The 22,990-nt window shown below is 54.5% G+C and overlaps 1 protein-coding gene across 1 annotated transcript in view; it reads left to right on the top strand.

Annotated features, from left to right (window-relative positions):
* Positions 1-19,655, top strand: part of NOTCH3 (notch receptor 3) — a 36,465-nt gene extending 16,810 nt beyond the window's left edge. The window contains exons 21-33 of the mRNA XM_045492323.1: positions 88-220; positions 309-566; positions 649-767; positions 1,118-1,683; positions 3,534-3,866; positions 6,155-6,309; positions 6,398-6,620; positions 7,628-7,712; positions 9,934-10,096; positions 11,707-12,011; positions 12,287-12,434; positions 16,161-16,258; positions 17,546-19,655. Of these exons, the coding sequence (XP_045348279.1) occupies positions 88-220; positions 309-566; positions 649-767; positions 1,118-1,683; positions 3,534-3,866; positions 6,155-6,309; positions 6,398-6,620; positions 7,628-7,712; positions 9,934-10,096; positions 11,707-12,011; positions 12,287-12,434; positions 16,161-16,258; positions 17,546-18,598 (3,639 nt within the window). The 3' untranslated portion in view covers positions 18,599-19,655. The remainder of the gene's footprint in view (positions 1-87; positions 221-308; positions 567-648; positions 768-1,117; positions 1,684-3,533; positions 3,867-6,154; positions 6,310-6,397; positions 6,621-7,627; positions 7,713-9,933; positions 10,097-11,706; positions 12,012-12,286; positions 12,435-16,160; positions 16,259-17,545) is intronic.
* The last annotated feature ends 3,335 nt before the right edge of the window (positions 19,656-22,990 follow it).

The raw sequence follows: 22,990 nt of genomic DNA, 5'->3' as shown, positions 1-22,990 counted from the left end.
CCTTTTGCACTGCCATCTCCGTGTCTTCCTGGGGATTATCTGTGTCCCCCCGGGCTCAGTGCTGGTCCCCGTCTCACATCGCTGCAGTGTCCAGCTGGCTACACCGGGGACGACTGTGAGGATGATGTGGACGAGTGCGCCTCCCAGCCCTGCCAGAACGGGGGCTTCTGCATTGACCTCGTGGCCCGCTATCTCTGCTCCTGCCCCCCGGGAACGCTGGGTACGCCGGGGCCGGGGTTGGGGGACAGGATGGGAGGCTGGCTCTCCATCCCTTCCCGACGGCTCCCTCATCTTTCCCTCCCCCCAAGGTGTGCTCTGTGAGATTAATGAGGACGACTGTGGCCCAGGCCCACCCCTGGACCAGGGCCCCCGGTGCCTGCACAATGGTACCTGTGTGGACCTCGTGGGTGGCTTTCGCTGCACCTGCCCCCCCGGGTACACTGGCCTGCGCTGCGAGGCGGACATCAACGAGTGTCACCCGGGGGCCTGCCACGATGCACACACCCGGGACTGTCTGCAGGACCCAGGTGGGGGCTTCCGCTGCCTTTGTCGTGCGGGCTTCACAGGTAAGCGTGGGAGAGGTGGCTGCCCTGGGACCCAGCCCCTGTTCCCACACTGTGGCTGACCCACCAGCTCCCGCTTGTCCAGGTCCCCGCTGTCAGACTGTCCTGTCTCCCTGTGAGTCCCAGCCATGCCAGCACGGAGGCCAGTGCCGTCCCAGCCCAGGACCTGGGGGCGCGCTGACATTTACCTGCCGCTGCGTTCCGGTAGGTCCCATTGGTGCCCCTGGGAGAGGAGTGGGAGCGTGGCCACGTTGCAGGACGTGGCTTTAGGGGAGAAGAAGTGGAGGGGAAAGGGGTTCCTGAGAAACACTGAAAATACCTGGAGACTGTGTGTGTGTGTGTTTTGGGGGATGGCGCCCCAGGCCTCCTGGGGAAGGCGGGGCTTATCTCTGCAAGGTGGGGCCTCCAATGGGCGGGGGAGGGGAGAGGTGTGGAGGGACCTGGGGAGATTGGAGGGAGCCTCAACCTTCTCAAGCCCTGACCCCCCCATCCTCCTCTCTCTCTCTTCTCCACCCTTCCAAATCCCTCCACCCCCTCCCTTTCCCCTACCCCAGCCGTTCTGGGGCCCGCGTTGCGAGCGGGTGGCGCGCTCCTGCCGGGAGCTGCAGTGCCCGGCGGGCGTCCCGTGCCAGCAGACGGTCCGTGGGCCGCGCTGCGCCTGCCCCCCGGGACTGTCGGGGCCCGCCTGCCGGGGCTCGCGGGGGTCGCCGCCGGGGGCCGCCAACGCCAGCTGCCTGGCCTCCCCCTGCCTCCACGGCGGCTCCTGCGGCCCCGCGCCCCTCGCACCTTTCTTCCGCTGCGCGTGCGCGCCAGGCTGGGACGGACCGCGCTGCGAGGTGCCCGCGGCGGCGCCCGAGGCCTCCGAGGAGCCGCTGTGCCCGAGCGCCGCCTGCGAGGCCAAGAGCGGGGACAAGCGCTGCGACCGCGAGTGCAACAGCCCGGGCTGCGGCTGGGACGGCGGCGACTGCTCGCTGAGCGTGGGCGACCCCTGGCGGCAGTGCGCGGCGCTGCAGTGCTGGCGCCTCTTCAACAACAGCCGCTGCGACCCCGCCTGCAGCTCGCCCGCCTGCCTCTATGACAACTTCGACTGCCGCGCGGGCGGCCGGGAGCGCGCCTGCAAGTGAGCCCCTCCCGTCTGCCACCGGTTCGATCGTTCGCCTCAGTCCGTGTCTTCTCTGCCCCTGAGCCACACCTGCCCATCCACGGGTCCCGCTTCTCTGTCTGTCCATTCATTTCCCCACCGTCAGTCCGTGTTTAGATGGAGGGACTGTTCATACGTTTGCCCCCTCTGTTTCTTGGTGTATTCTGTCTGCTCAGCCGAGTGCTGTTTGTCTGTCTGTGCATCTCATCTACCCAGCCACGTGCCACTGTGGTCTGTCCCTCCGTCCACACGTGCCATGACCTGCTTGTCCATCCGTGTGTCTGTGCGCCCTTTCTTTCTGCCTTTGCACTCCATCTGTCTCTCCCTGCATCCTTGTTGTCCATCTTTGGACTTCGTTCTGTCCATGCATGAATTCCTTTCATCCCTCCGTACACCCAAGTGTCTGTCTACGTCTCTTCTGGTCCATCCGTGGACCGCACCTGTCCACCCATCTGTCTATTCTTATGCCAGTCTGTGTGCCTCATCTGTCTGTGCCTCTCCATCCACGCTCATCCCTGTATCTCTTCTGTCTGTCCTTCTGTCCATCCACTCACCATTTTTGCCTCTCTGTATGCCCATTCATCTGTCCATGCCCCTACTGTCTATCCCAGCCCATCCTCTGCCCCTCTCTGTCTATTCATGAACTCTGTCTTTCTGTCTCATTCCATCTGTCCATCCCTGTGCTCTGCCTCTTTTTTTTAAGTTTATTTATTTTGAGAGAGAGAGAGAGGGCGCTCGTGAGTGGGGGAGGGGCAGAGAGAGAGAGAGAGAGAGAGAGAGAGTCAATCGCAAGATTGACCTGAGCTGCAATCAAGAGTCAGACCCTTAACTGGCTGAGCCACCCAGGTGCCCCCAACTCGACTTCTTTTGTCCCTCTGTTTGCCTAGAACCCTTCTCTCACTTTTATCTCCCTGTCCTCATTGTCCCCCACTCCCCTCCTCACTCAACCCTGGCCTCTGCCATCTCTCAGGTACCCCAGGCTTGGTCCTACCTCAGGGTCTTTGCACTGACCGGCTGTTCTCTCCGCCGGGAATACTCTTCCCTGAGGAAGCCACATGGCTCCTCCCTCACCTCCTTGAAGCTTTTGCTCAACCAGTGGCCCCTTCTCAGGGAGCTCCTCCCTGGCCACCTCGACACATCCCCCGCTTCATTTTTCTCCTTAGCGTTTCGTTCCAAAAAGGGCCGTGTGTGTGTGTGTGTGTGTGTGTATGTGTGTTTTACATTTAGCTTTCACTCGTGTACAGTTGGAAGACTGTGTTTTCTGCTCTTTCCATCTCATTTTTTTTTTTTTAATTTTTTTTCCCAACGTTTTTATTTATTTTTGGGACAGAGAGAGACAGAGCATGAACGGGGGTGGGGCAGAGAGAGAGGGAGACACAGAATCGGAAACAGGCTCCAGGCTCTGAGCCATCAGCCCAGAGCCCGACGCGGGGCTCGAACTCACGGACCGCCAGATCGTGACCTGGCTGAAGTCGGACGCTTCACCGACTGCGCCACCCAGGCGCCCCTCTTTCCATCTCATTTCATGTCTGTCTCTGCCCGCTGGAATGCCTGCTCTCCAGGGGCAAGGATTTGTGTCCGAGCCCCATCCTGGGTGCCTACAGCCATATCCAGCACCCCGCAGGCCTCTGTCAATATTTATTTATCAATAGTTCGTGAAGGAAGGGCTGGATTTGCAGAAAGCCTGGCACGTGCCGGATACATTCTAGTTCTCCCTCTCTCGGCCTCCTCTCGCTGTCCGACCCCCCCCCCCCCCCCATGTGTCCGGAGTCTGGGCTCCCTCTGGTGTGTGGTTGGATGACCTCTGACCCCCTCCTCCCCTCCCCCAGCCCCGTGTACGAGAAGTACTGTGCGGACCACTTTGCGGACGGCCGCTGCGACCAGGGCTGCAACACGGAGGAGTGCGGCTGGGACGGGCTGGACTGCGCGGGCGAGGTGCCCGCCCTGCTGGCCCGCGGCGTGCTGGTGCTCACCGTGCTGCTCCCGCCCGAGGAGCTGCTGCGCTCCAGCGCCGACTTCCTGCAGCGGCTGAGCGGCATCCTGCGCACGTCGCTGCGCTTCCGCCTGGACGAACACGGTCAGGCCATGGTCTTCCCGTACCACCGGCCCGGCCCTGGCGCCGAATCCCGGAACCGGCGGGAGCTGGCCCCGGAGGTGATCGGGTGAGTGGCCCCCACGCTTGAGGGAGCCCGCCGCAGGTGCAGACCTAGGGGCGAAGGAGCCGTGTTGATCAGGTCTCGTGTGTTTCACTTCCCTTAACGTGCGTGTTTCACTTCCCTTAACGTGTTCGAGAGTCGTCTTGGGAGAGCGTCCGGCGCGTCTCAACTTCAGCCTGTTGACACTTGGGGCTGGATCATCCCTTCTGTCCTTCCTTCCTTCCTTCCTTCCTTTTTTTTTTTTTTTTTTTTTTAACGTTTATTCATTTTTGAGAGACAGAGCACGAGTGGGGGAGGAGCAGAGAGAGAGGGGGAGACGCAAGCTGAAGCAGGTTCCAGGCTCTGAGCTGTCAGCACAGAGCCCAACGCAGGGCTTGAACCCTGAACCCTGAGGTCTTGACCTAAGCTGAAGTCGGATGCTTAACCAACTGAGCCACCCACGGGCTCCGGGGCTGTGTCACGCTTTGCTGTGGGGGGTTGTCTGGTGCATTGTAGGATGCTTAGCAGCAGCATGCTTGGTCTCCACCCACTATATGCAGGTAGCATCCCCTCCTGCCACAAGATGCGACAACCCAAAACACCTCCGGCTACTGGCAAGGGCCCTTGGGGAGCAGAGTGGTTAAGGGCGTGTGTCCTTTTAGTTTTTTACAAATGGAAATCAGAGAACTTTCCTGATGGTGGCCTGGTAGAGCGGGTCAGAAGGGAGGTGTGGCCCCTGAGCTGGGATGGGGCCCTGACAGAGGAGGGCTGGATTCTAGAGATGGAGGGCAGGGGCTCTGACCGGGTAGGGCTGGAGTAGGGACATGATGTGCTAGTCCCTGGGTGCATTGATGGGGTTACTGGAGGGGTCTCGTCAAGAAAAAGGACACCGGGTGGGGCGCCTGGGTGGCGCAGTCGGTTAAGCGTCCGACTTCAGCTCAGGTCACCACCTCGCGGTCCGTGAGTTCGAGCCCCGCGTCAGGCTCTGGGCTGATGGCTCAGAGCCTGGAGCCTGCTTCCGATTCTGTGTCTCCCTCTCTCTCTGCCCCTCCCCCGTTCATGCTCTGTCTCTCTCTGTCTCAAAAATAAATAAATGTTAAAAAAAAATTAAAAAAAAAAAAAATAAATAATAAAAAAAAAAAAAAAGAAAAAGGACACAGGGTGATAAACAGGGGTCACTTTCAGGCTTGCAGAATCTGAGGAGTCTGGGGGTGTCGTGGAGGCCCCCCAGGAGACAGCCAGAGGCTGAAGACATGGACAAGAAAGACAAAAGGGTGTTGGAGCCCTGGGAGGGACTCAGAGGAGTGGGGACAGAAGAATGATCTGGGAACAGTGAGATAAAGATTGGTTGAGGGAAATCAGCTCAGGAAGAAGGGGAGTTGGGGCGCCTGGGTGGCTCAGTCGGTTAAGCTTCCGACTTTGGCTCGGGTCACGATCTCACAGCTCGTGAGTTCGAGCCCCGAGTCCCTGTGCTGACAGCTCAGAGCCTGGATCCTGCTTCAGATTCTGTGTCTCCCCCTTTCTCTGCCCCTCTCCCACTTGCGCTTTCCCTCTCTCTCTCTCTCTCTCTCTCTCTCTCTCTCTCTCAAAAAAAAAAAAAAAAAAAAAAACATTAGAGAAAATACGTGGAAAATGTTTAAAAAAACAAAGGAGAAGGAGCAGCCAGGGAGATAGGAGGAGAACCAGGCCATGTGGCACTAAGGATCTCAAGGCAAGATGGAGTTTGGAGGGCTGGGTTCCTGGAAGCAGAGCCTGAGGCAGGGATTCAGATATATGTGCCATTCGGAAGGGGCACTCTCAGGAGAGAGGGAAAGAGAGAAGCAGAATGTGGCAGGGAGCAAACGAGGCAGAAGGAGTCTCAGTCTGGCCTCAGGGAGCTCTAGAGCATGACCGGCGCTTCAGAGTCCTTGTGACAGGAGGGCACCTTTGTACCCCCCAAATCAGCCAGTCACCGGCTGAGGGCTGCCCTAAGGGGTGTCCCCTCCCACGTGAAGAGGTCCCCACTTTGCTGAGGGTCATCTGTTAGAAGTCAGCGCTCACAGTAGTTGGGAAATGGACGCACCGGCCTGGTAAAGGAGACTGGCATCCACTGGAGATCTTGATGTGAAAACAGTGCCCAGTGCCCACTGGATTCGTGGCTGGGGGGACACTGGTGGCCACAGCAAGACTGGTTTGGGGTGGGGGGCGTGGTGAGGGGGGCCTTGCCAACGTGGTGCGTGGAGACGGCTCTTCTGAGTCCAGGGCATGGGGCTCCGTGCCTGGCCGGCAGCAGGTTGAGCCCCCCCTCCCCCCGTCCTTCCCTTGGGTCCCCGAAGCTCTGTGGTGATGCTGGAGATTGACAACCGGCTGTGCCTGCAGTCACCGGAGAATGACCACTGCTTCCCCGACGCCCAGAGTGCGGCCGACTACCTGGGAGCCTTGTCGGCGGTGGAACGCCTTGACTTCCCGTACCCGCTGCGGGCCGTGCGAGGTGAGGCCTGGCCTGGTGGCGGGGTGGGGGGGTGGGAGGGGTGGGGCGGCCGGCCCCGGGCTGAAGCCCTCTGCTTCCCACCCCGCAGGGGAGCCGCTGGAGCTGCCAGAGCCGAGCATGCCGCTGCTTCCGCTGCTGGCCGCCAGCGCCGTCTTCCTGCTGGCCATCCTCGTGCTGGGCGTCATGGTGGCCCGGCGCAAGCGTGAGCACAGCACCCTCTGGTTCCCCGAGGGCTTCGCGCTCCACAAGGATGTGGCTGCCGGCCACAAGGGCCGTCGGGAGCCCGTGGGCCAAGACGCGCTGGGCATGAAGTAAGGACCCCGCCCACTCCGGGTGGCTGACTGGGGGCGGGGCTTGGGAGCCCTTGAGCCCACTTTGACCCGACTGACCTCTCATCCCCACCAGACCCTAGCTTCAGACTCCAGCCCAGGCCCCAGTAGGCGTCCCCTTGACCACTGACCGACTCCATGATCCCGGTGGGGGGCACCCCTGACTTGTGACCCCCTGACCCCCATGTCCTGTATCTCCGCTCCCCTGACTCGAATCCTGCCGTGACCGCCCCCTGACCCTGCCTTGATCCTGGCCTCTCCAATTTCACCAAGATACTCAAGATTTGTTCCCACGTGACTGCTGGCCTCATGATCCTTATCTGCACCCCGACCCCTCACGGAGCCCTGACCCTATCGTCTATGACCGCTCCCCCCCCAAATACCAGCTCTGGCTCTAACCCACCCTGACCTTTGACCCCACCTCTGACCCTCTGTCCACCCCCAACTCGGTGTTCATTCTCCATGATCCTCAATCCTGGCCTTGGCCCTGGGCCTCGCCTCCAACTCCCTTATCTGTCCCTCAAGACCCCCCAACCCTGCCCTGCCCTAACCCCAGAATGTACCCCTCTCCTGCGACCCCATGACTTCCTGACTCTTCAGTACAACCTACTTAATCCTGGCTGCATCCTTACCTGTGGGGAGGATAACTACATCCTCATGACTCCTGATGTCATCCTGTGTATTCTCTGCTGTATGCCTGTGACCCTCAGCTATCCCACAGCCCACTGTTCTGATCCCTGACCCCGTTCCTGGCCCTTCCCCGATTCCACCTTAAGACCCTGGCTGCCACCAATCATAACCCCTGACTATCCCTCCCAGTGACCTTAACTTCGTCCTGCAGCCTCTCTTTGGACTCTGTATCTTGGACCCCAGAACCCAACCCCAGCTGGCCTCTGGGGGCTCGTCTCTGACCCCACCCCAAATCCTCCTTCCAGGTTGCATGTCTCAGCTGTCTCTTCTCCCCTCCCCCCTTCCCATTGTGCCCACAGGAACATGGCCAAGAGCGAGAGTCTGATGGGGCAGGTGGCCACAGACTGGATGGACACTGAGTGCCCAGAAGCGAAGCGACTGAAGGTGGTGTCCTTTCTCTGACCCCTGCCCTCCGAGTTCTGGGTGGAGGGCCCCTGGTGGTCAGTGGGAGAGTCGCGGGAAGTCTCCGCTCTCCCTGGCTCTGGGGAACAGTCATGGTGGCCGCCCCATCCTGCCCCTCTCTAACCAGGGCCCTGCTCCCAGGTCCGTGTGGGGTCTTCTGGAGCGGAGCCCCTGACTAGACAGCAACTCTGCTTTCTCACGGTGGGGTCCCACTTTGTCCAGGGTGCCCAGCCTGAAAGTGCTCCGAGCTGGTTTTAAACACCCTTTCCTGTACTGGGGCCGCACCCGTGGGTTCTGTCTTGGTCAGCTTACACAGCCGTTACAAAATAACCACAGACTGGGGGTCTTAAATGACAGATACTTCTTTTCTCACAGTTCTGCAAGCTGGAAGTCAGGGAACAAGGTGCTGGCAGGGTTGGGTTGTGGTGAGGGCTCTCTTCCGGGCTTGTAGACAGCCGCCTTCTCTGTGTGTCCTCACGTGGTGCTCAGTCTGTAACACGTTCCTGCCAACATTCCCTTATACTTGCTAGATGTCTTGAACACACGCAAGCATCCTATTTTGTCTTTTGAAGGACCCTGTAAAGCAGCTGTTGATATACATCTCAATTCTCAGCCGCCTCTCCCTGGCTAGATTTTAATGTTTGTGAAGTGGAGACATCTGTTACAATTGACAGCTGGAAGAAATCTGTTCACCTCAGGCTTTTCTTTTTCTTTCTTATCCCAAAGTGGGTATTAAGTAGATAGCAGAATAGGGTTTTTTTTGTTTTTTTTTTTTTTTTTTTTTGAGAGAGAGAGAGAGACACAGTGCAAGTGTGGGGAGAGGCAGAGGGAGACACAGAATCTAAAGCAGGCTCCAGTCTCTGAGCTGTCAGCACAGAGCCCGAGGCAGAACTCGAACTCACAAGCCATGAGATCATGACCTAAGCCAAAGTCGGATGCTTAACCAACTGAGCCACCCAAGTGTCCCATGCAATAAGTTTTTGATGGCATTTTGGCATTGCAGAATGACAGCATTATCCTGATTTTGCTAATGAGAAGCTCAGAGCTCTAACGTGATCTGTCAGGTGATGGACAGCTAATCAGAAAGGGTCAGGGAGGCTGGGACAGCTGTCCATCACCTGGCTCTCCCCTTTCGTGAAATTCAACTCTCCGCCTGGGTCCTTAAGCTCAGGTCTGGCTTGATCAGGCTGTGTTTGGTGCCTGAGGGCTCCTAAATGTCCTGGCAGGCTAGTTAAGAATATTCTGTCCTGAAGGGCACCTGGGTGGCTCAGCCGGTTAAGGGTCCAAGTCTTGATTTCATCCAGGTCATGATCTTGAGGTCCTGAGATCGAGCCCCACATTGGGCTCAGTCCAGAGTGTGGAAACTGCTTGGATTCTCCCTCCCCCACTTATGCTCTCTCCCTCTCTCTCTCTCTCTTTCAAAATAAATATACTGAAGAAGAAAAAAAATTTAAAAATACCAAAAAAAAAAAAAAAAAAAAAAAAAAGAACATTCTGTCCTATTTCCCTAACATCACTATGCCTTTTGGACCCTGAGTCTGAAATTTATCAAGCTCCTGCTAGGGGCCCAGGTGCTATGCTTGTGAAGGTAAACTGATACATCTGTGTCTATTTTGTCCTGATACCTCATGTTCATGTTCACAGTACTGGGTGGGAGTCCCACGTGGTATGCAGGGCTTCTCTTTGCTTCTCTCTTTCTCTCCCACCCATTCAGCCTTTTCTCAGACTAAAATTGATCCTTGAAGGACCAGCCCCCCACCCCCGCATTTCTTTTACTAGTGATTTGTAGTTTCCAGAATGCAAATTTTGCATTTCTTCTATTAAATTTAATTCTAAATGTTTTACTCTTCCTGATGCTGTTGTCATGGGATTGTTCTCTCAATTTCGTTTTCAGCGTGTTCGCGTCTAGGGTATAGACAGGTGTCTACTGACAGGGGCTGTGCTCATGTCTTTTCCTTGATCACCCACTTTGGATTCCCAGCCCTCCCCACTTCCTACCCAGATTAAAATCCCACGTCTTCCTTTTATGGGTTCTCTGAGCTCCGGTATGTCAATTTCCTGTTTCCATATGTGGAAAAGAAGCAGGATATTCGTGGTTTCTTGGGGCCGTGTGTGCATCTCCACGAGAGAAAGCTGTGAGGATGCCCAGACTGTCCCTCTATCTCTCGACTCTTTGTGAGAGCCTGGGTCCTTGTGCCTCCAGGTAGAGGACCCTGGCGTGGGTGCCGAGGATGCTGTGGATTGTCGCCAGTGGACTCAACACCACCTGGTTGCAGCTGACATCCGTGTGGCACCAGCCATGGCCTTGACGCCCCCACAGGGTGATGTGGATGCTGATGGCGTGGATGTCAATGTGCGTGGCCCAGGTCAGTGATGATGCCTTCCCCCTCCAAGGATCCCCTTATCAGTCCTACCTGGGAAAAGTTGCATCTGGGTCTGTGTCCTGGGGAGAGTTGGGTCTGTCTGGGGGTGTGTGTTAATCAGGACTCTTGGTTGTAAGTCATAATAGCCCAACTCAAACTAGTTTAAGTAAAACGAGAGATTTACTGGCTCTTGTAACCGAAAGCATCATGGATATTTGGGTCCAGGACTCCAGCCCGAGGAGGCTTTCTCCGGGGGGGCATGATAGCCACAGGCCTGACCAACCTTGTAAAACCTTTATTACCAGGGTGCCTGGGTAGCTCAGTCAATTAAGCATCTGATTCTTGGTTTCAGCTCAGGTCTTGATCTCACAGTTCATGGGTTCAAGGCCCACACCAGACTCTGTGGTGACAGCATGGAGCCTGCTTGGGAATCTCTCTCTCTTTCCTCTCTCCTCTCTTTCTGCCTCTTCTGACCACTCACCCATGCTCACTCTCTCTCAAAATAAATAAATAAACATTAAAAAGAAAAAAATAAAACCTTCATTACCAGTTACCCTAGCAAAAGTCCTAGGATGAGTTCTGATTGGATGGACTAGAGTCACCTGCCCATCCCTCAACTAATCAGTGTGACCTGGGGGCTGGAATATGCAGACTGACTGCAGGTCTGGGCCTAATGCCTCTCCTTGAGCCAAGGATTGGGTTTAGCTCTACTCGGGGCTTGAGGATGGAAAATGGGGTGCTTATGGCTCCCTAAGGGAAACGAGCAAATGCTCATGCAGAGTGTAGCAGATCACATTATTTGGATTCTCTCGGATTCGTCTTTCCTGCATTTCAGGGCATTCCTCCCCCAGCTCGTTTTGCTTTCATTCCAAATGACCTACACTGATGGCTCTTTTTTGAAATTCCTCAGGCCACCAGGGCCTGAAGTGCCTGGGATTTTATGTCTCTGGGGTGGTTCTTTTTTTTTTTTTTTTTTTTTTTTTAAGTTTATTTATTTATTTTTGAGAGTCAGAGAAAGAGAGAGAGAATCCCAAGCAGGCTCTGTGCTCTGTCAGCACAGAGCCTGATGCGGGGCTTGAACTCATGAACCGTGAGATCATGTCCTGAGCCGAAATCAAGAGTTGGACGCTTAACCAACCGACCCACCAGGCGCCCCCTGGGGTGGTTCTTCACTAGCGGGTGGGGGAGCGTGAAAGACACAGCTCCTTTGCCTCAAGCGGGATTACACCTCTGCGGTACCTGAGTCCCCCTTCAGGATCGGGCTGAAGTAACCCCCTGGGAATTTGCCTGACGTTGAACGCTTGCTTCTTCCTCCCTCCCTTGTCTTGTGTCTGCCTTGGGAGCCCTTCTGTGACAAGTCACCTGCCCGTGCATCCTTATCCTGCCCTGGCTTCTCGGGTACCTGGCACAGATGCCATGCGTGTCTGTGTGTGCGTGCATGCACACGCATGTGCATATGTACACACGTGCACACGTGGGTGCAGATGGGAGGACTCGTCGCTCCCTCTTGTGACCCTTGTGTCCCGCTTCCTGCTAATGCAATGCCCTCAGTCGCATTTGCTGGCAAGGCCCCCTGTGCCCACCTCCCTGTGACACATTCCCGGCCTTTGCAGACGGCTTCACCCCACTGATGCTGGCCTCTTTCTGTGGCGGGGCTCTGGAGCCAATGCCCACCGAGGAGGATGAGGCAGAAGACGCGTCAGCCAGCATCATCTCAGACCTGATCTGCCAGGGAGCCCAGCTTGGGGCACGGACTGACCGCACGGGCGAGACAGCCCTGCACCTCGCTGCCCGCTATGCCCGGGCCGATGCGGCCAAGCGGCTGCTGGATGCTGGGGCAGACACCAATGCCCAGGACCATTCAGGCCGCACTCCTTTGCACACTGCTGTCACCGCTGATGCCCAAGGCGTCTTCCAGGTGAGGTGGACCTGCCCCTTTGGACTTCGGAGCTGGCAGCCGACATGAGGCATCAGCCAGGCCTGGGTTTGAGCCCTGGTCCTACGAGACGGAGCTTGCTTTTCTCATTTGTTAAATGGGGGTCTGTGGGAGTATGGGGCCTGGCGGGTACCTGCTTCCTGGACTTCACGGGGTCTATAGGGGACGTGGGGGTTGGGGAGCTCAGGGGACTTGGAGATGTACCTGGTCCTTCTGTTCTTGCTCTGACCCCCCCTTCTGCACACCTTCCCTTCTAGATTCTCATCCGGAACCGCTCCACAGACCTGGATGCCCGCATGGCGGATGGTTCAACGGCGCTAATCCTCGCAGCCCGTCTGGCTGTGGAGGGCATGGTGGAAGAACTCATTGCCAGCCATGCTGATGTCAATGCTGTGGATGAGCTTGGTACGCTGTGGGGAGTAGCTGTGGGTGGAGGCTGAGAGGGGGCACCTGGGCCCTAACTGTAGGTGTTAACTCACACCCATACTGAGACCCAATCACTGAAACTCACGCACGTGCAACAGTGTTTTGTTTTTTGTTTTTTTTTTTAATGTTTATTTTTTGTTTATTTTTGAGAGAGAGACAGAGTGTGAGTGGGGGGAGGGGCAGAGAGAGGGAGACAGAACCCGAAGCAGGCTCCGGGCTCCAAGCTGTCCGCACAGAGCCCGACGCGGGGCTGGAACGGGGCTGGAACTCACGAACCGTGAGATCACGACCTGAGCCGAAGTCGGACGCTTAACCGACTGAGCCACCTAGGCGTCCCACGTGTAACAGAGTTTTGATGTGGACTTACACTCACATGTTTTGTGTGTGTGTGTGTGTGTGTGTGTGTGTGTGTGTGTGGCATTTGCTAGCCCATATGACACCTCCGTGACTTAGAAAAAGGTGGCCTTCCCGAAGACACTTCATTTCCGTTCGCTTTAGCAGAAGAACTTACTATGCTGCCCTCTGCCGGACAGCTGGTATAGTACATTTGCAAATTGGCCAAATCCATCCATACGTGATGGCAAATACCTCTGTGGGGGTGGCTTGCTTGCACAGATCCCGACCTTTCTGGAGCAGGTGTTCTCAACCTCTGCACCATTTACACTTGGGGTTGGATGATTCTTTGTGCTGGGGGCTGTCCTTGCAATGTAGGATATTAAACAGCGTCCCTGGCCTTGACCCACTAGATGCCAGCAGCACCCCACTCCCCAGCTGCGACAACCAAAAATGTCTCCAGACATTGGCAAATGCCCCTGGGTCGGGGGATCACCTCTGTTTGAGAACTGTGGCTCTGGAGAACCACTGTCCAGTAGGACTTTCTGTGTTGATGGAAATCATTCTTGGTCTGTGATGAGCAATGTGGTGGCCCCTGGCCACATGTGGTGGCTTTTGAGCACTTGAAATGTGGCTAGGGCAAACGAAGAGCTAAATGTTTTGTTTCATTTAATTTTTTAACCTTTGTTTTGCCTGCTTTCTTTAACAAGCTTTATTTATTTATTTTAAAAAATGTTTTTATTTATTTTGAGACAGAGAGAGACAGAGTGCAAGCAGGGGAGGGGCAGAGAGAGGGGGAGACACAGAATCCGAAGCAGGCTCCAGGCTCCGAGCTGTTAGCACAGAGCCCGACGTGGGGCTCGAACTCACAGAGTGTGAGATCATGACCTGAGCTGAAGTCGGACGCTTAACCGACTGAGACACCCAGGCGCCCCTAAAAAGCTTTATTTATTTGTTTATTTATTTATTTTTTAAAGTTTAAATTTTTTTTACATTTATTTATTTTTTAAGAAACAGAGTGAGACAAAGCGTGAGTGGGGGAGGGGCAGAGAGAGAAGGAGACACAAAATCTGAAGCAGGCTCCAGGCTCTGAGCAAGCGGTCAGCACAGAGCCCGATGTGGGGCTCAAACCCACGAACTGTGAGATCATGACCTGAGCTGAAGTCGGACGCTCAACACTGAGCCACCCAGGCGCCCCTAAAAAGCTTTATTTAGATGTAATTCACATACAATACAATTCAGCCATTTAAAGTATGAAATCCAGTGGCTTTTAGTATAATCACATAGTTGTGCAACTATCATCATAGTAAATTTTATTTTGTTTATTTATTTTTAATGTTCATTTATTTTTGAGACAGAGAGAGACACGGCATGAGCAGGGAAGGGGCAGAGAGAGAGGGAGACCCAGAATCCGAAGCAGGCTCCAGGCTCTGAGCTGTCAGCACAGAGCCCGACGCGGGGCTCGAACTCACGAACTGTGAGATCATGACCTGAGCCGAAGTTGGACGCTTAACCGACTGAGCCACCCAGGCGCCCCTCATCATAGTAAATTTTAGAACATTTTCACCACCTGGAAGAGAAGCCCTCACCATTAGCTGACACCCTCCAATCTCCTTACCTTCCCAGCCGTAGGGAACCACTTAAACACATACTTTCTGTATGGATTTTCGTACTCTGAATGTTTCCTAACATTCATTGGCTGCTGCTCCTATGAACATTCATGTACCGGTTTTTGTGTAGACATATGTTTTCATTTCTCTTGGGTACGCAACTAGGAGCGAAATTGCTGAGTCATATGGTAACTCTATGTTGAATCTTGTGAGGAGCGGCCAGACTTTTCCACAGTGCCTGCCCTGTGTCACATTCCTGCCGGCCGTGCATGAGGGTTCCAGTTTCTTCACGTGCTCGCAGATAGTTGTTATTAACTGTCTTTTGTTACAGCCTTCCTAGTGGGTGTGAATTGGTATCTCGTTGTGGTCTTGATTTTTATTTCCCTGGTGGCTAATGATGTTGAGCATATTTCCATGTGCTTATTGGCCATGTGTATATCTGCTTTGGAAAAATGTCTATTTTGATGCTTTGCCCATTTTTTAAAAAGTTAACTTATTGGGGCACCTGGGTGGCTCAGTCGGTTAAGTGTCCGACTTCGGCCCAGGTCATGATCTCGCGGTTCATGAGTTCCAGCCCCGCGTCAGGCTCTGTGCTGATGGCTCAGAGCCTGGAGCCTGTTTCAGATTCTGTGTCTCCCTCTCTCTCTGACCCTCCCCCGTTCATGCTCTGTCTCTCTCTGTCTCAAAAATAAATAAACGTTAAAAAAAAAAATTAAAAAAAAAAAGTTAACTTATTATTTGAAAGAGAGAGAGAGAGAGAGAGAGCATGTGCACGAGTAGGGGAGGGGCAGAGAAAGAGGGAGAGAGAGAGAGAATCCCAAACAGGCTTCATTCTCAGCATGGAGGTTACCCGAGGGCTTGATTCCACAATGGTGAGATTTTGACCTGAGCCAAAATCAAGAGTCAGACGCCCAAATGACTAAGCCACCTGGGCGTTCCTGCCTGTTTTTAAATTGGGTTTTTGTTTTTTTATTCTTGAGTTAGAAGACTTCTTTATATATTTTTGGCATAAGTCTCTTATCAGATACGTGGTTTATAAAGATTTGTCCCATTTTGTAGGTTTTCTTTTCACTTTCTTGATGGTGTCCTTAGAAGCACAGACATTTTAATTTTGATGAGATCCAATTTATCTATTTCTGTTGTTACTGTTTTTTTTTTTTTTTTTTGGGGGGGTCCTAGCTAAGAATCCTTTGCCTAAATCAAGGTCATGAAGTTTTACTCCTCTGTTTTCCTCTAACTGTTTTATAGTTTGAGCCCTTACATGTAGATATTTGATTCACTTGAGTTGATTTTTGTATTTGGTGTGAGGTAGGGATCCAGCCCCGTTCTTTTGCACGGGGAGATCCAGTTGCCCCAGCACCATTTGTTGAGAAGTCTAGCCTTTCCCTATTGAGTGGTCTTGGCAGCTGTGTTGTTTAATTTTAATCAGTGTAAATCTAAAGAGCGGTGTGTGCTTGGTGGCTACTGCATGGGACAGGCACAGCGCTAGCTACAACCGAGTGAGGACCACATAGTACCCCCGCCTGTGTATGGAGAGTCACGCACTGTAGGTGTGCACATACACGCACAGTGTCTCTCTTGGACAGAGAGCATCATCCCACAGGTCGGCACATATAGGGACCCAAACACATGATCAGGTACTCATGGGAGGTCCCCCCACCCGCCTGCCTGCCAGGCCATATTCTAGACACTTTCTGTCCCCCGGCCGTGGGACCCTAGCAAATGAGCTTAGTCCTAACCCTAACTTCTCCCCCCCCCACAGGGAAATCAGCCTTACACTGGGCAGCAGCCGTCAACAATGTGGAGGCCACGTTGGCCCTGCTCAAAAATGGAGCCAACAAGGACATGCAGGATAGCAAGGTGAGCCCCAGCCCTTGACCCACCAGGCAGTCAGCCCTAAATATGGCAAAGAGCAGGGTGGCGTGGGTTAGTGGGGGCATTCATCTTGCCTGCAGCCAAGTTAGGATTTGGACCTAACAGCCTCTAACAGTGGATTAGAGGAGAAAGCGTGTGGCAGTTGGCTGTGTGACCTTGGGCAAATTGCTGAACATCTCTGAACCTCAGTGTCCTCATCTGTGAAGTGGGGAGGCAACAGTACCCACCTCGTTGTTATCTCCTGAGGATTCACTGAAATAATGCATTTGCAAACTGCTTAGTAGATCCTCAATAAAAGGTAACTGTTACGATCATTGTTTTAAAAGCCTTGCAGGGTGAAATTACTCTCCTCATTTTATAAATGGGAAGAGTGAGGCTCAGAGGGGCACAGGGATGGATTCTGTCCTTATTTGACATTTTTTTTTAATTTTTTTTTTTTTTCAACGTTTATTTATTTTTGGGACAGAGAGAGACAGAGCATGAACGGGGGAGGGGCAGAGAGAGAGGGAGACACAGAATCGGAAACAGGCTCCAGGCTCTGAGCCATCAGCCCAGAGCCCGACGCGGGGCTCGAACTCACAGACCGTGAGATCGTGACCTGGCTGAAGTCGGACGCTTAACCGACTGCGCCACCCAGGCGCCCCTGACATTTTGATATTTTATCCATTACAGATTTTTTGGCCAACAAGTATAATTTAAGAAAGGGTTGCATTAAAATATCATTTAGTTTGATGATTGGCTTTTTAAAAAAAAAAAATTTTTTTAACATTCATTTATTATTGAAAGACAGAGTCAGAGCGTGAGCAGGGGAGGGGCAGAGAGAGAGGGAGACAGAATCCGAAGCAGGCTCCAGGCTCTGAGCTGTCAGCACAGAGCCCGGCGTGGTGCTTGAACTCAACAAACCGCGAGATCGTGACCTGAGCTGAAGTCGGACGCTCAACCGACTGAGCCACCCAGGTGGCCCCCGATGATTGGTTTTTGACGCCCCCTTAAGTTTTGTGCCTAAGGGGAGTGTCTCACTTTCCTCACCCTAGTCCTGGCCCTGGGGCATGACGCTTAGTAGGCACTGGACGGGTGCGCTTTAAAGGAAAGAACTTGCCTGGTTTCCCCTCAGCAGAGCGGGGATCCCATCCAAGCTCTGCTGGGCTGGCGAGTGTGGCTTCTTAGCTGGTTTCCACCAGAGGCTAGAAGGCCGCCAGACCTTGGCCAGGAGTTAATCCGGGCTCTTGGGATGCTGATCTGTCGTGGGTTCTGTGCCTCACTCCCGCTCAGGAGGAAACTCCACTGTTTCTGGCCGCCCGGGAGGGCAGCTATGAGGCTGCCAAGCTGCTGCTGGACCACTTCGCCAACCGTGAGATCACAGACCACCTGGACAGGCTGCCGCGGGACGTGGCCCAGGAGCGGCTACACCAGGACATCGTGCGCCTGCTGGACCAGCCCAGTGGGCCCCGGAGCCCTCCCGGCCCGCACGGCCTGGGGCCCCTCCTCTGCCCACCGGGGGCCTTCCTCCCGGGCCTCAAGGTGGCACAGTCTGGGGGCAAGAAGAGCCGGAGGCCACCCGGGAAGGCGGGGCTGGGGCCGCAGGGCGCCCGGGGGCGGGGCAAGAAGCTGACGCTGGCCTGCCCCGGTCCCCTGGCCGAGAGCTCGGTCACGCTGTCGCCCGTGGACTCGCTGGACTCCCCGCGGCCCTTCGGTGGGCCCCCTGCGTCCCCTGGCAGCTTCTCCCTCGAGGGGCCCTACGCGGCTGCCACCGCCACGGCTGTGTCCCTGGCGCAGCTCGGTGGCGCGGGCCGGGCCGGTCTAGGGCGCCAGCCCCCCGGGGGCTGCGTGCTCAGCTTGGGTCTGCTGAACCCCGTGGCTGTTCCCCTCGACTGGGCCCGGCTGCCGCCACCTGCCCCGCCGGGCCCCTCGTTCCTGCTGCCGCTGGCGCCGGGACCCCAGCTGCTGAACCCCGGGACCCCCGTGTCGCCCCAGGAGCGGCCCCCACCGTACCTGGCGGCCCCGGGACACGGCGAGGAGTACCCGGCAGCTGGCGCCCACGGCAGCCCCCCCAAGGCCCGCTTCCTGAGGGTCCCCAGCGAGCACCCTTACCTGACCCCCTCCCCCGAGTCCCCCGAGCACTGGGCCAGCCCCTCGCCTCCCTCCCTCTCGGACTGGTCAGACTCCACGCCCAGCCCAGCCACTGCCACCAGGCCTGCGGCCACAGCCGCTGGGGCGCTGCCTGCCCAGCCGCTCCCCCTTTCCGTCCCAGGCCCGCTAGCTCAGGCCCAGACCCAGCTGGGGCCCCAGCCCGAAGTCACCCCCAAGAGGCAGGTGTTGGCCTGAGAGCTCTCCAGTTCCTGGGTCTTGGGGGGCTGAACAGACATCCTGTCCTGATTCTCTCTCTCCACCCGCTTCCTTTGTAGACCTTTCCCTTCTCTTTTCTCTCCACCAGCCTCCTCCCACCGGTCCCACTCCCTCTCGAAGTGTGGCTGAGATAGGTCCGCAGCCTCGGCTTTCAGTCCTGCTTTATTTATAGGGGGTGCGGGCTGACTCCCCCCCCACCCCTGGGTCTTGAGATGAGCCTGGGGCCTCCTCCTGCACCCCCCTATCCCCATGCTTCCGTCCCTCCTCCCTCTCCTGCCTCCTCTGGTCTCTCTCCTTACACTCCGACACGAGTGAATTATTATTATTTTTTTTTACATTTTGTATAGAAACAAATTCATTTAAACAAACTTATTATTATTATTATTTTTTACAAAATATATATATGGAGACGCTCCCTGCCCCTGCAAACCCCCCAGTGCCCCCGTGGGGCTGAGTCTGTGGGCCCATTCGGCCAAGCTGGATCCTGTGTACCGAGTACACAGGCATGACCGGGATCCTGTGTACCGAGTACACAACCCTGGTGTGTACCAAGTAGGCACCCTTGGGCGCACCCTCCGGGGCGGGGGGCGGGTGAGACTTGGGAGCCTGTTTCCTCCCCCATGTCCCTCACTTCACTGCATTCCAGATGGAACTTGTCCTATAGCTTTGCTGGGGGGAGGGCTCTTCTGGCCCAGAGAGCCCGCCCCAGGTCCCCCCAACCCTAGAGCCGGGGCCATCTCTCTTGGGGAGCTGGGTGGGGGTGGCTGGTGAGAACGTGAGGACCAGGGGAGATGTGTGCATGTCACTTTGCCTCCCTCTAAATACGGGACTGCAGGAAGGGAATGAGCTGCCTGGTGGCACCCCTCCCCTGGTACTCCCCCCCCCCCCCCCCGCCCAGCCCCGGGGGCAAAATAGAAGTATTTTTAGGCTATTTTTGTAATGTGGCTTCTGGTCACTATCCCTGTGTAGCTAAATTCCCTTGCATTGTACAGCCCCCAGTCCCCTCACCACCTAATAAAGGAATAGTTAACACTCAGTGTCCTTGGTCTGTGTCTCGAGAAGGTGGGGGGTGGGGGGTAGTGGTGGGCCTTCTGTATCTCTGGGGCCAACTTGAGTTCGCACCATGGGTTGAACCCCATGCAGCTTGCCAGCCCACTCCCGCTTCCTCTCTTGGCAGATGACTCTGCTGATTAGTTCAGAGGTGGTCACCTGACTTCAGGTGAGCCAATCAGATTCCCTTTCCCCAGAAGTTCCTTAATACAGATGCTGAGAAAGAGGTCAGTTGGTGGGGCTTCTAAGGCCATGGGCAGATGGAGAACTATGGGTGGCTAGTTTTATCGGCGGGGGGTGGGGGGAGTGCTTGGGTGGCTCCAGAGACTGGGAGGCAGTATCTGAGTTGCAGTTGGAGCGTCCATTCTAGTTAATTGAGCGTGCATTCCATTGGCACCAACAGGTATTTAATAATTGCCTCCTAAGTGCCCGATGCTGCTTCTGCATGAATCTCACCTCTACCTGTGCTCCCTTGGGTTCTGGAGACAATGCTGCACGTGTATAATAAGTACTCCTTTGCACGTACCGGCGTAGATGGATTTCTCTGTCTTGCAACCGGTTATGCCCCCAAACAAGGTTGTGTTCGCACTGGGACCCTCCGGGAAAGGAGGATGGGAGAATGGTCACTGATTCCTCCTGTCATTTTGTCATCGGCAGGTCCCTTCCCTTGCCTCCACGCTGACCTCGGTTCTTGAGTTCTGCCAAGAAAGAATTCAGAGCTAAACTCTCAAGTAAGTGAGAGTTGAACGGCAGTTAAAGAGACCTACGGATGGCAACTACACCAGGGGTCAGGGTTGTCTTGTTTTTTATACTTGCATGGGTTATAGGTCATAGCTAGGGGAGTCTCTAATTGCCTCCAACCATCTAAGGGACTCCTCCTGCCGGTTGGGAGGGGGGCATTGGGGGCCCTATATGGTCCTTGTGGAACCCTCACGGCAGCCTTCCCACAGCAGGGGTGTCAAAACCGCGATGTAAATGTATAGTTATGAAGCTATGGAGGGCAACAGTTATAGGGAAGAACGCCCCCCACCCCCCCCCAGGCCCTCCCCTTGACTCTCTCCGCCGTTTGGAATTTGATTTCCTCTCTTTTTATCAGTCAGAAAGGATCTGTTCCCTGCTCATATCTAGCTAACTGCCTACTCTACCAATTTGGAGTGCTCTTGGTTGCCAGTGACACAAAAAACCTACTCAATAGGCTTAAACAGAAAAGGAATTTATTAGCTCATATAACTAAGAAGGACCAGCTTCGGGAAGATCGGATCTAGCAACTCAAATGAGGTAGGCGAACAAGTTCTGAGTTTCTCTTTATCTCTACAGCTTTTTCTCTGGGTATCAGTTTCACCCTCGGGCTCCACATAGTACCCGCTATGTAGCATAGCCCTCCTTCTGTGTTAGCAAAGTAGGTGCAAAGATCACAGACCATATTGCACTTTCCAGAGAATTGAGAAGCTTCTAGTTTCGAGGTGGATTTTGTAGTGACCTCAACCGGGTCAGGCATCCATCTTCTAACTCGGGGTTTCTCAACATCGGCAGTATTGGCATTTGGGACCCGATCGTTCTTTGCTCTGGGGGCCGCCCTGGGCATTGTCGAATGTTTGACAGCACCTCGGGCCTCCACCCACTAGATGCCAGCAGCAGCCTCTCCTCCATTGTGACAACCGGAAATGCGTCCAGACATGCCGGTTGTTCCCTGGGAGTGGGGGGGATTGCCTTTGAGCACCACCGCATGAACGAGTCACTAGGGCAATGGGGCATGGAATGTGCGGATTCCTTAAAGCAATCATTCTCTGCTCTGGAACTGGACGTGGCGTATGTTCAGGGACGATCAGGCTTGCAGATGCAGGCATTCTGTGGAAGCAACCAAGTGTTCACGCCACCTCTCTTCCTTTGGCTAAATCTTTGGAGATGGAACGATCTCTTTCATTGTTGTCTCAAGTTTATTTTATGCACGTTCATCTAGCCTCTGCATGCTTGCTGGGTGCTTACTGTATGCCAAAGCCTGGACTAGTTGTTGGGGGTAGAATGATGACTTACATGGCCCGCTCTCTGCTCTTCTGGAATTTTGAGCTAGTTAGAGGATGTATAGTGGGTGTCCACTATGCCCCTGTGGATCTTGACAGAGGTTGACAGAGTCTGGGAACCCCTAAAACTCTCTGCCTGTGGCTTTCTTTTGTATGGGGCAGGAATAGCCCTCAAGAACGAGGGGTGGTCGGGAGCTAATGGATAAACACCCTCACCTCCTTTCTATTCTGTGGGAGAAATTCAGAGGTGTGTTTGCGCAGCCTCAGAGGATGCCCTTTGGGATTGATCCCCATTGCCCATGGCAGCAACTAACTCTTCCTCACTGAGACTCTCTGGGGTGTTCCTTTTTGAAATGTTCCGACTGGATGTTTCTGGGATAATTTTTCAAATAAATCCTTTGCGCTTGAATCCTTGGCCCAAGAGAAGTCCATCTTAGCTGTGTACATGAGTCGACTCTTGGGGCGGAGAAACCAAAATATCTGTTGGGGTGCAAGCCATTTTGGGGATCCTTTTTTCTGAGTGCTACTCAAGGGAGGAAAAGGTCATTCTCCCAACCCACACTGCCTACTTTATCATGCAACCCTGACTTTATGTAAACAGGGCATTGGAGATGCTTGTCTCACAAAGGGGAGCTACTTTCATATCTGGTGGACCCAACTTTTTGTAAGTACATGGGAGTCTTCTCTAGGGGTGTCAGGTGGGAGAACAGGAAGTCTGCAGCAGTGGTTAAGGAAAATGAGCTAGTGGGGTTCGAAGATCCACATGCATGTGACTTTACTGGTACCCACAAGATTCGGAGACACTCGGATTCATTGTCCTAGTTGACTTCTTGACTGAAAGGACAGTGATAGAATAGCTGTGCGTCTGCTCTTTGCCCCTCTGTTCTACCCTCACTCTTCTCTCCATTCTGTTCTGTGCTTGGGAGGATGACTCAGGTAGAAGGAACCATCGGGCTCCTTTATCCTCTGGCTTCCACTTGGATTTGGCCAATGGGGTGGAAGATTAGGGAATAGAATGTATTTATTTCCTTGGTTCCACAACTGCAGGATAGCTGTGGTGCTCTCCACCTAGCTGCCCTCTGTGAGTTTGGGTAATTATTCCCTCTCCTTCCCCTTGGCCCTTCTGGCCTAAGGGTGGTAAAGTCTCTCTACCATTGCAAGCCCAAGGTACAGCAGCATGCCTTTCCTACATCCTGCTCACTCTATTATCATTTATCTATCTGTCATCTATCTATTATCTATCTATCTATCTATCTATCTATCTATCTATCATCTATCATCTATCTACTGTCTATCTATT

The sequence above is a fragment of the Leopardus geoffroyi genome, chromosome A2 (assembly GCF_018350155.1).
Source record: "Leopardus geoffroyi isolate Oge1 chromosome A2, O.geoffroyi_Oge1_pat1.0, whole genome shotgun sequence".
Lineage (NCBI taxonomy): Eukaryota > Metazoa > Chordata > Mammalia > Carnivora > Felidae > Leopardus > Leopardus geoffroyi.
The sequence above is the reverse complement of the archived record's forward strand: the minus strand, read 5'-3'. Positions and strand labels throughout refer to the sequence as shown.